The 16,700-nt window shown below is 37.8% G+C and overlaps 2 protein-coding genes across 2 annotated transcripts in view; both read left to right on the forward strand.

Moving 5' to 3' along the window:
- Nucleotides 1-174: 174 nt before the first annotated feature.
- On the forward strand, nt 175-9,619 carry fhip2a (FHF complex subunit HOOK interacting protein 2). The gene is made up of 17 exons (XM_056760042.1): nt 175-492; nt 1,578-1,656; nt 1,883-2,052; nt 2,475-2,579; nt 2,713-2,835; nt 2,989-3,228; nt 3,340-3,536; nt 3,749-3,863; nt 3,948-4,024; nt 4,203-4,395; nt 4,531-4,703; nt 5,498-5,641; nt 5,728-5,818; nt 6,090-6,233; nt 6,385-6,525; nt 6,762-6,865; nt 7,175-9,619. Exons 1-17 carry the CDS (start codon nt 448-450, stop codon nt 7,290-7,292), a joined length of 2,259 nt encoding a protein of 752 aa, XP_056616020.1. The 5' UTR covers nt 175-447; the 3' UTR covers nt 7,293-9,619.
- A 671-nt stretch (nt 9,620-10,290) lies between these two features.
- ablim1a (actin binding LIM protein 1a) overlaps nt 10,291-16,700 on the forward strand; it is a 33,808-nt gene continuing 27,398 nt past the window's right edge. The window contains 1 exon segment of the mRNA XM_056760043.1: nt 10,291-10,419. Within this exon segment, the coding sequence (XP_056616021.1) occupies nt 10,305-10,419 (115 nt within the window). The 5' untranslated portion in view covers nt 10,291-10,304.

The following is a 16,700-nucleotide window of genomic DNA, read 5'->3' on the forward strand; positions in this document are numbered from 1 at the left end:
TCAAATGCGTCAATGATTTTTTCCTTTTTTAAGCTTTCCCTAAAATCAAGTATTACTACAAGAAATACTTGAAAATTGTCTGCTGGCTTTCAAAACCTTTCTGGAATCTAATGAATGTTGCCGGTAGTGATCATCAGTGATCTCACTGTGAATCACTGCATGTCTAAAGCTCAATGGAAGTGCCACCGTGGCCTTAAAAAGACAAACCTACATCCATCCCACAGTGAAACACTACTTGTTTTATGCGTGGAAACATTACACTGTGTTCTGCACCTTAAATCCACACGATCGCTGTGTGTGTGGGGTATATATGTATTCGAGAGTTTTTTTATCTGGATCAGTATCATATAAGTGTTCAATCTGGATCACCGCAGCAGTAACAGCAGGCGCACCAGAGGGAAGCGCGAGGAGACCTCCAGAAGAAAACTCCTTCTGCCCAAAACCAGCATGTTCTCAAAATTCACATCCATCCTACAGCATGCAGTCGAAGCGGTGAGACTTTAAAATCTATATATCACAATGTGTATACGACTGTGTGCCTTAAAACGGACTTTCAGTCAGTCAGTTTGTGTTGATGGCCCGCTAGCCTAGCACACGAGCTAACAGCTAATGTGTCAGAACATATTAAAAATAAAAACTTTTAAAGTGGTTTACATATATATTAACGTGTTTGTGGTTGTGTGTGTCATTTTGAGTATATTTTATTGTGTTTTTATTAACAGTAGCATCAAAGTGAACCTTTGTTTGCGCTGTTACGTTATTTAGCCAGAAGTGCTAACTGTTGCGCAATTTGATTTATATCACTAACATGTCTTAATGGACGCACACGATTTGGGCTTTTAATGAACATACATATGTATTTGTAGCCTTGTGACGTTTTGTGAGATGTAGTGCCAGGATCGTGTGAAATAAACAGTATGTGGTTTTGTATTAGCCAGTTAGCATGCTAGCAGCTCATTGTAGGATGTAAACAAACCAGCTGTTTCTATGGTACATGCATGCAAATCAGAAATATCAAATCTAACGTCATCTTAACCATAATTGTACATTTAAATAAATAAGTCCCCTTACCACGTCGAAACAGCATATACTTTAAGACATGCATACGATATAAATATAGAATATTGGTATTTCATTACATGTTATGACAGTTGTATATTCGTTTGTTATAGAAGTTCTGCTTGTTTTAAACGTGTGTCTTGTTTTGCCTCATTTGTTGTATATTTATACAGTTGGGTATAATAAAGTATAAAAATACAGTGGGTTTCGAAAGTCTGACATTTTAAATATAGAAAAACACACAAATTATGTCATCGAATCAATTTATGTAATAGATGTGTCAGATTGAGCAGTCATTTCTGGTCACTCATCACATGCTCAGAAATTATTATATTAGATTGTTAATATTAACTTCAGGTCCTTACTGCTTGTTTTCAATTAAAATGCATAGCATCTCTAGTTCATGCTATCATTATTGCGTAATGACATATCAACCAAATATGGATAAATTCTGTACATGTTCATTTTTCAGTTTAACTTTGTCAGAATAAAAAAATATGTATTTGCATTTTTTTAAGCTTGCACCATCACTGCCCTTGCAAGAGGACTTTGTCTATCATTGGAAGGCCATCACACATTACTACATAGAGACATCAGGTAAGAAATCACCTGTATATGGTTGAAGCCTCTTGTTTCCTGGTGCAGTTCTCAATATGTGATGATTTAAAAAGGACTACATAGGAAAGTCTAATGTTTATTGATGCCTTTTAACTTTTTTTCGCAATCCCTATACAGAAACACTGCATAAACCATTTCCAGTGATAAGTGGGCGATCACTGCCTCAAAACGTCACCAATACAATCATTTGTTTGTATCTATGTAGATGACAAAGCCCCAGTGACGGATACCAACATTCCCTCCCACCTGGAGCAGATGCTGGATATTCTGATTCAGGAGGAGAAGGAGAGAGAGTCAGGCGAAACGGGACCATGTATGGAGTATCTTCTTCACCACAAGATCCTTGAGACACTCTTCACCCTGGGCAAAGCGGATGTGAGTTTTTGGTGTTGTTCACTGATTTCCTGTCATTTACAGTATGTACAAATAAAATCTCAGTTAACAACATAGGCAAATGCTTTGTTTCTAAAGAAGCTCAAGCATATTAATCAAATGTTAAGAGTTATCAAAGCCAAATCACTCCTCCATCAAATCTTAAAGCAAAAAAAAATACTGCTAAACTTTTAATGTGAGAGTATAGGGGTCTTAAAACTCTGACCTTTTTCTTTTGGAAGTTAGAGCCATTTTTGTTGTCATCATAAATCTTGTCCCAGTGTACTTTTTGCGATCCATATGAAAGGGTTACTCACAAGTAAGATATATGGCTAAAAGCACTCTAACTAAAGAAAGTATATTCACTAATCATATGCTTCAACATGAGTTTTAATACTGTCTTTATAACTTTTGTGTACTGTTAGTGCCCACCTGGAATGAAACAGCAGGTTCTGACTTTCTACACCAAGTTGCTGGGTCGAATTCGCCAACCTCTCCTGCCTCACATAAATGTGTACAGACCTGTACAGGTGAGCCTAATGACCGTCCTCGACTATGTCTAAAACACTTGCATTGTTTGGTATACACAAAACGTGTATTGTGTGAAAATAAATGTTTTAAAGCTGTATGTTTTATGTAGTCTTGTCTGGTCATTCTCCTCAGAAAATGGTTCGCCTGTGTGGGGAAGTTCTGGCTGCTCCTACAGAGAATGAAGAGATCCAGTTTCTGTGTACAGTCTGTGCCAAACTTAAACAGGACCCCTACCTTGTCAACTTCTTCCTGGAAGTGAGTATTGAGGATGTGTGTGACATGTAGTTTAAACTGCGGCCAAAATAGGGTGTGGTTCTTTAAAATGCTGATTGGTTAGACATCTTGCTAGGTTTTGGAACAGAGCTAATATTTACCTTTGGCACTTTTCCATCTATGTTTGTTTTGCAGAATAAGAATAAAAAGTTGGAGTCTGCTAAAGACGGTGGAGGTGAGGTGGTGAGAAAGGATCCATCTTCTCCAGACACTGGACAGAATCAGAACCAAAATCTCACATCGGTGCAGGAAAACGCAGCGTGTAAAGCCACCAGCCCGTCAGCCGAATCTAGTCCGTCCTCCGGTCACTCTACACTGGCAAACAGTGATAACTATAATCTAGTCGGCTCTCTACTCAACCTCACCAAGAGTCCGGTGAGTGCAACACCGTGACACCACAGTCGCCCCCTGCTGGCTAAATGACATAAGACGAATCTGTGTTTTTGTTGTTCAAGTGTGTGACAACTAAACCTGTCTTTCTTTCAGGATGGTCGTATCGTGGTGAAGGCGTGTGAGGGCCTGATGCTCATAGTCAGTTTACCTGAACCAGCTGCAGCCAAATGCCTGACAGAAAACACAGAGCTCATTCAACTCCTCACAGACCGACTAGGACAGTTCTACCGGGCCCTTCCTCAGTCCATGGACCCCCTTGACATTGAAACTGTGGAGTCTGTAAACTGGGGGTAAAAGAATGACACATCCTAAGACTTGCATTACAAAACCTAAAGTTTAAGTGGCATATCTTTTTTGATAAAACACATCTGAAAGAATACAAAAATTGTCGGGGTGAAGACATGAAATGCTCGATATATTCGAACTGATTGAAATGACATGAATATTGAATTCTTCATGGATCTGTTTTGTTTGTTTATTTTGACTGTATGTGTATGTGCAGGTTGGATGTGTACAATCTAAAGGAAGATGGTGCTGCTTTTGCTGGCAAACGCGCGCTCATCTCCTTCCTGTCGTGGCTGGACTACTGCGATCAGCTTATCAAAGAGGCTCAAAAGGTAAAATTCTGCAGGCGATTCATCTGAAAATGTTCATATAGATGGCGGGACGTGTTTAATCTCTGTGTTTTTGCTTCTTTGTAGACTGCTGCGACAGTTCTGGCCCGGGCCGTGAGGGAACGCTTCTTTGTTGCTGTAATGGAGCCTCAGCTAATGCAAACGTAAGTGGCCTTTCATTCTCTAAATGTGTGTGTTGGCAGGAGAATAAGGGGGGAACCAAGGTCAACATTAAACGTATTTAAGCTCTCTTGGGTTTGTGTACCCTTTTCACTCCCTCTACGCTAGGGCTCCAGTACTCTCCAATACTCTCACTCACTCTGTGTTTCTTTGATACTCCAGGTCAGAGGTTGGTATTCTGACCTCCACGGCTCTGTTAAACCGGATCATCAGACAGGTGACATCAGAGATGTTGTTGCAGGAGATGGTGTATTTTCTGTTGGGCGAGGAGACCGGCCCAGAGACGCTTGGAAGCATGACCAAACATCCCCTGAGATACAGACTTATAGAACACTGTGACCACCTGTCAGATGAGGTCATTCTGCCGTCTGTGACCTCATTGGTTGCCTTATTACTTCAAATCTAAATGAATACGGATCATCTTTGGATATGACAGATTATCAATATACTGTTGCAGTCTTTACATTTTGTGTACTGTGTCCGGTTCTAGATCAGCATCATGACAATAAGGCTGTTCGAGCATCTGCTGCAGAAACCGTGCCAGCACATTCTGCACAACCTGGTGCTGCGCTGCTTAGAGGAGCGTAACTACATGGAGAACAAACAGCCGGAGGAACGAGAAGAGCGAGAGCACATGGAGAACGGCCAGCCGCACGACGCCGTGTAAGAGCTCCCGTCCGCACTGCTGCTAAAGCGCTCAATCTTTCTGATCGACCAACTGCATGATACTAAAACCTGCATCTTCAAGATTTTTTCAATGAATAAACCTAAAATGGAAGTCGATCTAAAGTGATATTTTTGAAATGTGTATTTGTGTTCATACTGGTAGTGAGAGTTGTTTGAAGCCCAAATTAAATCGATATAATTTTTGTGTTAAAGTTTATTTTCATGCCAGAATGCTTGACGTGGCAAGTTTAGTGTTTTGGGTGGAACCATGTTACCATTGTGACAGATTTTTGGAGAACACTTTCTGCCCAGTATCTGTGTAATTTGGTGTCACTAATGGTGCCGCCAATTCACATGGTCTGTATCTGCTTAATAAAGTCTCTGCACATTGTGGTATAATGTTAAGAGACAACTGATAATACTGTATATTCAAATATTAATTACAATTGTGTGTTTCTACACATTCTACTGATGCTCCCACAAATCAAGGTTGAAAGTCATGCATGATGTCAAATAGCATTTTGCTTCGTTCAAACAGCTGTGTACTCCTTTCAAATTTAAAGTTAAAATACAAGCTGTGTGCATTACCTAGCACCTTTTTGCATTGCCATCAAATGTGTGGTTGTATTTGTGCGTTTATCAGGCAGACTTTTTTTCATAAGGATGCATATACAAACATAAGTATTGCACCGCAACAGTTACAGTCATCTTTAACAATTGTGATAGGACTTTGCTATTAATCATGTTATTACGTTGTAGCCTAATTATATTGTCTTGCAATATTTCCACAGAGACCTGGAAGAAGACCCGCTGTTCTCAGACCTATCCCCTGATAACCGACTCTCCAGCTCTGATTGGTTGAGCTGCTCACCGCCACAGAGCACAGAACACACAAAGTCTGATGGGAAGACGGAGGTTCATAAAATAGTTAACAGGTAGCGCAGAATGGTCATGTACATATGACAAAACACCTGCTAGATTCAACATTTGTGCAGATTTCAGTATTTTGTGTTCTCTGTAGTTTCCTATGTTTGGTGCCAGATGAGGCAAAATCATCCTATCAAGTTGAGGGCACAGGCTATGACACCTATCTGAGAGATGCACACAGACAGGTGAGGAATTCATTTCTGCGTGTCGGTGTCAAGCTCATCTTGACAGTAGGGATGTGTGAAATTTGTTTAAAAAATCATCAATTTGATGGTATTAAATCCATCCAAATTGATGCATTTCAACTACATTTTTTTAATCTGAAAAAGATATTTTGAAATTAACAGCCATTGCAGCTACGTAGATTTATTGTTTTATAATTGTATAAGATAAAACACAGCATAAATGCACATAAACAAAGGAAAGGTATGTCCTTAATTCATTGTATGTTGACAGTTTCGGGACTACTGTGGAGTTTGTCAGAAATGGGACTGGAGCAGCACTCCTAAACCCTTCGATAAGTGTAATCTGGATGACAGTTTTTTTGAGGGACACTTTCTCAAAGTTCTGTTTGACCGAATGGGACGAATCCTTGATCAGGTACGTGGACCTTTTGTTAATTTTTTGCTGCTGGATTTAATTTGCAGCTGGATTTAATTCGCAGCTGGATTTAATTCGCAGCATGCACGTTTTTTTTGGTGACATTATTCTCCCAAAAATGATCTTTTTATCTTCCCCTGTCTCCATGTAGCCATATGAAGTGAACCTGCAGGTGACGTCTGTGCTGTCTAAGCTGTCTCTGTTGCCTCACGCTCATCTTCACGAGTATCTTCTGGACCCATACATTAACCTGGCGCCAGGCTGCAGATCTCTCTTCTCAGTCATCGTCAGGGTACGATTGCTTTCTTACTGACTCAATCGATGCTTTAAACACAATAACATGCTTTTAAAATGACCCCAACTCTGCAGTTTCTGAGGAATGACCCCTGTCCATTTCAATTCAGTATGCTTTACTGAAAACTGGCCCGGTTTTACCGTACTTAAATCTTTTAGTGCAACATTGTGCGATGAATCAATATCACAAATGTATTCTTGATTTAAACCTGTTGTTCTGATTGTTTTGATCAGGTGGTTGGAGATCTGATGTTAAGAACACACGGCATCCCTGAGTTCACCCCTAAACTTCTGTTGGTCAGGAAGAGACTTTTGGGTCTTGAACCAGAAGGCATGAGGTAAGAGCTCTCAGATTTTCCTGTTTTTTTTGTACAAAACTCTGTCTATAATGCACTCTGATACCATGTAAATTCATTTAGCAGAAGTTTCCTAAAGAATTTTCTGGTGCCTTGGTGACAGAAGTTCAAAAAAACTTATCTGATTTTAATGCTTGTATTCAACCAATCTTTAAAATAAATTGTTAAAGGGGATACTTGACCCAAAAATGAACATTATGTCATAATTATCATTTTTGGGTGAAGTATGGCATTGATAAATATATATTTTGAAATAATATGTTTGATGAATAGGTCCTGTTTGTTTTCCAGCATTGATCACACCACGTTGCTTGAGGGCGTCATTGTTCTGGAGGAGTTCTGCAAAGAACTAGCAGCGATCGCGTTTGTAAAGTTCCATGCGTCCGCATCCACCTCCACTTCTCCTTGATCCTCTCACCGCTGTACAGGCAACATAGACTGATACTCAACCAGACGATGGTCGTAACGACAAAACTAAACCTCACTCATCCCTCAGCACAGACTCCTGCCCGTCGCAGGACTGCCATTCAAGAACGTTTCACATGTCTTATCTCTGGGAGGTTTCAGTTTGGTGACCGAGCTCGCTGTTCTGAGAGAGATGCAGCAGCGGAGAACTGCTTTTCAAAAAAAGAATGTAATATAATCCTCACAGTACAGTATAGCTAGAGATGGGTGAGAGATTTCTTGAGCATAACGAGAAATTATTTATCTAAAGTAATGTTAAGCCAAAAAATGAAGTCTAGAAGTAAGAAAAAACAAATCTACTTAATTCGATTCTAGTAATGAAAAAAATATGATGTGTTAAATTAAATATTAAATTAATATTATTTGTCGTTAACAGTATCTAAGATACTGTCGTCTCTGTTCTTCTGAGATGAAGTCATTAGTACTGAAACGAGTGTAAAATGCAACCAATTTATTTGTGATGTAAAATGACAATAACTCAGGATTCAAAACTGTTTTTAAACGATTGGAGAATCAGAAAGCGTTTTAAGCTCGTCCTGTCGGTTTCCTTATAGTGTTGATTTCAGCTGTTACTCTTTTAATCCGAATCGAATGCAGTGTTCCCCTCGGAATTCAATTTCGCAGAGAGCTGTTCATCCCTTATGTTTTTGACAGTATTCCTAAACCATTTTTTTTTGTGTGTTTGCCTTGGTCTCAGCTAGACTGTAACTGTGCCCTTCATCCTGTATCATCATGTATTTATTACTACTTTAAAATTATGATTACTTTAAAATGACAAGGACTAGTTCACCAATCTTCACCCTTACGTTTTTTCAAACCTGCATTTCCTTTCTTCTATGAAAGGTGAAAGGTGTTATTCAGAATATACTGGCGATGTTTTACATTCAAGGTCAAGCTTGAAAATAATTGTAATGGTATTTTAAGAGTAGGTCCTAATATGAATCTTCTGAAACTAAACGATTTGAGAACCGGGCTGAAATTTATCATCTTTCCCTACTGTTTTTGAGCTTGACAGTATAAATAATGATTTAGTTATCGCACGGACATTCAGCCTAACTTATTTAAATAAAAAAACACTGGTTTGGAACAGCGTAAGGGGCATTGAAGAAAGACAACATTTTTATTTGTGTGCACTGTTGCTTTAAAAATGTATCTTGCTCCGAGATGGTCAACTGGAGTTTAGCTGCTTTAGCATTACGCATTTACATTATCCGACTGTGTGGAATTATACCAGCAATAGTGTTATTCATCAAGCTGCTCTCTGCACTTTGGAAAGGGACAGACTGTTCTAAATGCACACTGTGTACATTTGGCAAAGACGGGGCACAGCTTGAAATATGTGTTCTTGTGCTCTATTTTTTTAAGAGAGCTGGCTTCCTGGGCCTTCTTAAAATAACTTGACATTGTGGCTTTTACTTAACGCTCTTTACAGGGTTTAAAATGTTTGGTAACATTTTTCTTAAACTTTCAAACATTAGCTTGCATTTTCCATCCACAACTTAAGTGTTTAAAACATGTTATGGTTTGCATTTACAGACGCGGAAGTTGCACAATATTGTATATTAAATTTGTTCATTTTGTTCATGTGCAAAACTTAATGTCTGTCTTTCAGTTTTCTTTATAAACCAAAGGAGGAGAAGCGTGTTTGTTTCAGACAGAGGAAAAAATTCATCTTTTTTATTCTTGATCATGCACATTTTATACCGTGTCCTGAACTGTGTATATACAGATGTACAGTTATAACCGTAGTCATGTCTGGTGTGAAATGCATGCATGAGTTTATTTGTTAATATTCCAAAAGAATATGACAAGTCTTCTTTTGTTGCCTATTTATGGGGATATTTCTAATGCCTTATTTTTAAAGCAGTGAATGGTTGTATGAGCGCTGCGTTTCTTATTTGGAGCTATGTTGTAAGGAAATGTGTTGGGTAAAAAAGATACTGGGCTTTCTCATGTGAAAGTGTCTGTAGTTTAGGTTTCTATGAATTTCATCTGCTTTCATTGTTCTGCTAAACTGATTTCTTCTCTTCACTTGTACAGCTGATGCTCGCTCATTTGTCAGACGTATTGAATTTATGTTCTCTATCACTGCCAGGGTGTCACAACATGACACATTTTAGATGAACAAGGTGACAAACAGGCATCATTTGAGGGATGAGATTTGCCATGTGATATCATTTGCTTGGTTTTTTTGAGACTGTAAACCTCCTCCAAGAGATTTGCTCTGTCCTGTGGCTTTCTCTCCGGTCCTATTAAAACATTTGCATTCTTCAGATTTGTTATGGTGTGGTTTGATTCGGCAGCTGTCTGTTTTGCAAAATTTCAGTGTGTTTAAAATCCCCAAGATATGTTTCCCTTCATATGGAGTCAAACTTTGAAAGCACTTTGGGGGTGATGTTGGGAGATCTGTATTTCAAATGGCTGGAAGCAAGAACAGGAGATGCTCAGGAACGTAAAAATGTGTTTTATAGCACAGGAATATAATCACAATTACAGCATCCAAAGATTTTAACATTTAGGGCCGGATTAGGTATTATGTTATTTTTAACATTTTTATTTTGTCTCATAACATTATTTGTTTTATATACAACTGCACAAAATGCATAATTTATATTTGATTGTCAATGGAATTTAAATCTTTGAAATCAATGTATCGCTTTTAATTTGATAAAATCAAAATACACAGATGTTTAAAAATATCATATATAATGCTATATCTTTGTCGGTATAACTTAGATTTACAACTAAACTAGTATTGCAATACAGTAATAATTACCAGGTTTCTATTTCGTTTTTCAATTAATCCATTCAATAATGTAAAATATATATATATACGTATATACTGAACCCTATAAACTACTATTGTTGATGTTGCTATTAAATATATCCTATTATAGAGCAGTAAGCAGGAACACCCTTCTTCAGGACACGCCCATGTCGAGCATCCTTCAGCTCAATGGATGTTGAATGCGCACTGCTGGACGACACCGGTGAGCGTCATCCTCCCACATCATCACTCAGACACGCAGCATCAGGACCGGACACGCTGTTCTTAGAAATGTCTGTGCGCGGTGAGTGTGACATCATCACATGAACACATGTCATTTCCCGTAACTCATGTCATCGCAATCTTACCTCGTGTTGAATAATTTATCTTCTGCTTTGCAGACACGAATTTTGTTTGTAAGTGCTGTGAAAAGCTATTTCGATTCTCTCATCCATAATACAACATATCGATTAACTTAATAACCTTTACTTCACTTAGTCTCAATTAATCACCATGATTTTTTTATTGATCGGATTCTAAGGGTTTCTTCGGCACAAACGTGAATGAGTTATTGGAGCTTGCTTTGGGTAACCAGCAGATGGCAGCAGAGTAAAGTGCACACCTGAATGAGCAATTAAACATGGAAACAAACATTTTGTTCTGACCTGACTCAAGTCAAATAGCACTACTTTTTATTTGTTGAAATCCCAATTTGTACTTATTTAAAGTTTAATTTGTTTAATAATCTCCTTACTGCCTTTAATATTCTAAAAAAAACTTTATACTGGATGTTGAAACATGGATGTAGGCATTTCTTTCTGGGTTTTTGAGAATCAAGGTTTGTTTTGTCACATTAGAGACAGCATGGTTTGTATAGCGAGACTATTCTCTTGTGATTCTTTAGCAAACTCAAGAGTCGAATTCCAGAGACGTGTAGGAGAGACAGTAGTTTCATATTGAGATTGTCAGTTACTAAAACAAAAAACATTAAATACAGATAAAAAAACATTCATTGTGCGATGTTAAGTGCAGCGCGGGTTTGCAGAATGTCCAGGCGGGTTTCCCACAACTCAGCATTTTCACATGTTTTAATGCTGTTGCTTTTAAGTGAATCAATATATCAGCGGGTTATTGACCAGCGGCCATGTTCTCATGTGCATCATGTGAACTGCTTGAAGGACTAAAACATCAACACAACATCAATAACTTTAACCCCTTAGTATGTTCTATCATGTCTGCATATTATCCAATTTTTGGTTTAATATAAAAAAATGGAGCGGTAAACGATCAATATTGATAAATTGCATCCAGAATAAATGTTTGTGTTCACAATTTTATATTCTTTATGTAAATTTGATGTACCGTGCATATTAATTTTGTTTTTATAGACACAAAACCATACACATACATTTATATATATAGGAAATATTAAGACATATGTATTTATATTTATATACTAATAATTTATAGTTTATTCATTTTTATATATTATATATATATATATATATATATATATATATATATATATATATATATATTCATGCATGCATGTATGTTTGTGTTTATAAACACTAAAGTAATATGCACAATACACAGACCTATGTTATGGCAACACAAACGTTTATTTTGGATGTGATAAATCCAGATCAATTGTTTGACTAGCTAAAAATATCTAATTTTTTATAAGGTTGTTTGTATTGCTTGTTTCCAAGTTAAATGATTTAATCATCTTCATGTTGCATAAATAGCATATATAAATAAAATAAAAATTAAAAATTTTACGCATATTCTTTTCAGTTCCATTAAAATACATTTTATAGAGAACTTTTTGTGGTTTTGCATTGTTGCAAAGCAGCTTTTCATACATTTTAGGGAGTTGTTACTATAGTAAAGAAAAATTAAATATATAAATAAATGACAAAATATGCTATAAAAAAGGTGATATTGCCATACTTTTTTATGCTAATTGCAAAGCTTTATTGCCACAAACTATAAAAAACTGCAAATATTAACCTAAAAGCAACATTCTGTCACCTAACAACTAAGTGTGTTGTAAACCAAGTCAGAAAACAGAATGTCTGATCTTGATATCTTTAAATCTGCATCATTCATTTGCATCATATCAGCCCTTCTTTTATCTAAACATCACATTTGGCCAATAAGACCACGTCATTGTCTGCCAGATTGACAATAAACCAGATAGAATGTCAGGATAAAATAATAGTTATTATCTTTGTGTTTGTTTTTGTCTTTGTGTTCTTGCATCTCTCGGTCCATTAGAGAGACAGTAGCCCTGCTCATCCCGTAACTGCCCCACCCTGCCTCTGCACCAGGGCTGCTCCCCATCTACCTGTTAAGCTGCGGCATCAATGGCCTATCCTTGACAACCGGCACCGCGGTAACCCGAGTCTCCTCCTCCACTTCCGCCCAGCCCGGACACCAGAACGCACACAGCGAGGGCACACTGGCTCAGCAATTTTGCGTAACTGTGCTCAAGGCTGGTGCGTGTGCACGTGGCCACGTGTGAAATATTGATGAGGACACAGCCTCAGTCCGTCCTGCCGGGCCGTCCTGAGAGTGTGTAAGAGTGTGTCGGGTGTGTTTGTCAGCAGTGATGGGAGACAGGAGCGTTGTGCAGCCGCAGAAACAGCCTCCTTACGATGGACTGTGCAACTACGCCCAAAAAATTACTTCCTGCTTCGGGCTGGATGGTAAGCGAGGGCTCAGGCTGCGAGAGATGTGTCTTGTTGTCTTCTTGCGTTTGATTTATGTGTGTATCTCTGGAAGGAGCGTATTTTCTTTGTGCCCGTCTTTAATCTGCATGCGTGTGTCATTGTTTTCCTTTGTGAGGGAGTTGGCTCTTGTTTCGGCACTGGAACCGATCCTGCATCAGTGGTGTGGGGTGAATCGGGGTAATTTGCTTTGCAGCAGAGAGCTTTCTTAGTGTGGCGTGAGTGTTTGTGCTAAGCCAACATAATGTATGCTTCACTTCACAGAGGAATATACTGTATGCATCACTCCATCAGTGGAAAAAACAGGGAATTCAAATGAATATGTGTTAGACAAAAAAGATGAACGTACAGTAGCTGGTGTGGAATGGATATTTTGTCCGAATTATAATTTCCTTGATCATCATGTTTGTCTTGTTGGCCAGTGGAGATCACCTTAAAATGGAGAAATAAAACTTCTGACATTTTCTCGCCCTCATGTTGTTCGAAACCTCCATATGACTGTTCTGTGGAAAACAAAAGAAGATATTTTAAGAAATTCGTCAATGAAAGTTAGTGGGGTCCAGTTTGTCTATAAATGTTTATAAAATGTTTATACATTTTTAGAGACTATGTTAAAGGATATCTCGTTGGCAAACTTTTTTCAATTTGTCTTTTTTAAGCATTTATCTTCAATTTACAACGGAATTTTTTTCTGAAACTTTGAAAAAAAGTAAAAAATAACTCTTACATTTGACATCCATCACTGAAATGCCGTGAACAAACAAACACACCTCAACTTCTCTCACTATCGCAAGAGTAACAAGCTGCAGCTGCAGCTCCACAGCGCAGCCAATCTTGACGCAGCGCAGCCAATTCTGATGGTAAGCAGGGCTCGCTCGTCGGTTGACGTGTGGGCAAGCTATTTTTTTCACCTAGTGGTGGTTTTCTGGCGAAATTGCCCAATAAGGAACTAAGAAAAGTTGTTACAAAACGGATATTCCTGTTCGGAAAAAAACTTGTATATGTACGCTGGGGGGAGTATCGAGCACAAAAATACTACGTCATACTTCCAACTCATTTTTTGTGAAGCATGAGAAGACATCACATTTAACATTAAGAAGTCAGAATTCATGCCACCTTTAAGAAATAGGTTTGTGTTCAATTTCTTAATTTATTTTACTAAAGCAGAAATTTTTTGTTAAAAACTATTTGGAGTAAAACATTTTTTTAAGGTATTCAATATTGTATTTTAGTTGTGGTTAGATGGTTTCAATAAACAGTGCAAAAATACTGGATATGGAATGAATGTTGGATTTTAGTATTTTACTTTAAAACATGAAATGAGAACATTAGTTGATTATTCTGTTGAGATCTTAACTAAGATGTTCTGCTGCGCCTAAGTCAGCGCTAAGATGAAGTCACATTTTCTTGCATTTGCTTTTGTTGCCGTTTTGCAGATAAAATAGAAGTTAGGACAACATGTGTCCCGGTTCGGTGTCCTTAACCCGTTACTCTCTCCTTCCAATCACTTCCTGTCTCTCTCCACTATCCTCTAATCAATAAAACAAAAGGCAAAGAGTCTCAAAAATATATTTAAAAAAATCTGTGTCAACCTGACTATTAAATAACTCCACTGTCCATTGAAAAAGCCACTTAGTATAACCCTCACTTGTACAAAAACCTGAGAGAGGGAGAGAGCATATTATCTATTATTAATCAAACTAAATCAAAGATCACGAACCACGGTGGTCGCTTTAGAAATGCACGTTCATTAGCAGCCTGAAAAATTGCCTTTTCTCTTCACTTGTCAAGGAATAATAACGCAGGGTGTGTCTCAGACCTTCCCTTTCCCTGCCTCCCCCACCTTCAAAATCTAATCTTCAGTCTGCATGTACTCGATTTTGCCAGTTTGAAGATTACACGCATAAACACGAAGACTCATGATATAGTTCATATTTCCTATAATCCTCCTCAGGCTGTTATAAAATCTGTCTGATGTCAGCATCTGCTGTTTGTCTGATAGGAAGAAACTGCTGAGCCAGGGGCTCTCTGATGGAAAATAGACCCTTCAAGGGTTTATAACAGCTAATGTCTGTATAATGTGGTTCTGCGCAATCTGTTATCATTCGGTGAATGGTTTCAGTCAGTGGATGACACTTGCTCGAGACTGTGAAGTGTTTTTTAGGGTGGTTTGTAATGGTTAATGGAAGAAAGGGAAAATATTCAATAAACGTTCAAGCTTTGGATGAAATGTTTTACATGAAACGTTTTTGTGTTACTATTGCATTGCATGAAATACCGTATGCCTGTAGACATGTAGATATTGTGTTACATAATTCTATTTTAGAGGCGATTCTTAATACCCTGAACTACCACCCAGGAGCAAACTGGACAAATGGACACATTTAGACTCGGGTCATTGAGAAGTAATGATGATTTTAGGGGGGTAGATGTAATAGTGTTGCTGATGTTGTGATGGTTTGGTCCCTGTTTTCATTTTATCCTCACAGGAACTTTCTAGCATCAATGTGATGCATGGAGCTTTGAAACTTTATATATTGATTTAATTGTCATGATTTGATACATCTTGTCCTTTAAATTGTAATTTATTATTAATTATACAAGAGCTCATTCAGATTTTAATTCATTAGGGCTGCACAACGATGAGTCACGACTAATCAAATTCAAAATAAATGTTTTGTTTACATAATATATGTGTACTGTTTATAATAGTTATGTATGAATACACAACATGCATGTTTATATTTTAGAAATATTTATGTGCATATATAATATACGTGCATACATTATATATTTATATGTATATACATTTTTATATAATGCATGTGTGTGTATTTATATATACACAATTAATAATGCACAGTACAAACAAATATATTATGTAAACAAAAACTTTTATTTTGCTTTCGATTAGTCGCAAACAATTGTTGTGCCACCCTAAAATGTATATTAAAAGGTGGTGATCATTGCATCTCTCTCTTTAATTTCTATTAGACTCACAATTTTACCGTATTTTGCTACTAAAATATGAATCTTTGTTACATTAGATCTCTCTGAGCTTTCTCTTGTCTGAATAAGAAAATCTCGAGATTAAAAAGAAATTTGTTAGATTTTTACTGATCTAATTCTGCGTATATTTTGTAGGCAAAATATTGCTCTCTGCTAATCTTAGCAAGGAAACCTGTTCCAAGTGCCTTACAGTTGAACTGTATTTAAAGCATCAGACAGATTTAAGGAGTACAAACAAGGCCATGATAATTGTGTAAAGAGACGCCCATTCTTGTTTCGGGTTAAGATCGGAGTATTTTTAGTCTTGTTTAAACATTTCTCACCAAGCTTGAATCATCATCTATCTCCGTCCAGGAGATAAATAGACGTCAGGGTTAATCCTCTTACCAGGAGGAAAGGAGCTCATCGAGTCTTCTTTTTGATTTCCACTATCGCACGGGTTCATCTGTGGTCTTCACCTGAAGCATTCCGGGCCTTGAATGAATGTCTTTGAAAAGTTATCTCTCCTAAAAGAGGAGGAGGTGCTTTCAACCTGGCAACCTCACCATTGCTTCTAAGGACAAGTGAGCATTTGGTTGCAGATTAAAGATTTGTTAATCAGAAGATCGGAGGTTCTCACACCCGCCGGAACTTGTGTGATCTTGGATTTAAAGTTAGTGGCAAGTTGGTGCCATTCATTAGGTGCGGACCCCAGCAATGCCCTCTCTTAACAGCCTGGGGAAACTCTGCGGTTCGGGGCGTAGTCATCAGGTGGACCGCAGTCGCATCAAACGCAGGAGCTCAGGTCAAGCGTATGTCTATTATAGAGGACGGCCATGTGGCAGAAGTTCTGTACCTCATCCCC

The sequence above is a fragment of the Triplophysa dalaica genome, chromosome 11 (assembly GCF_015846415.1).
Source record: "Triplophysa dalaica isolate WHDGS20190420 chromosome 11, ASM1584641v1, whole genome shotgun sequence".
NCBI classification, from domain to species: Eukaryota; Metazoa; Chordata; class Actinopteri; order Cypriniformes; family Nemacheilidae; genus Triplophysa; species Triplophysa dalaica.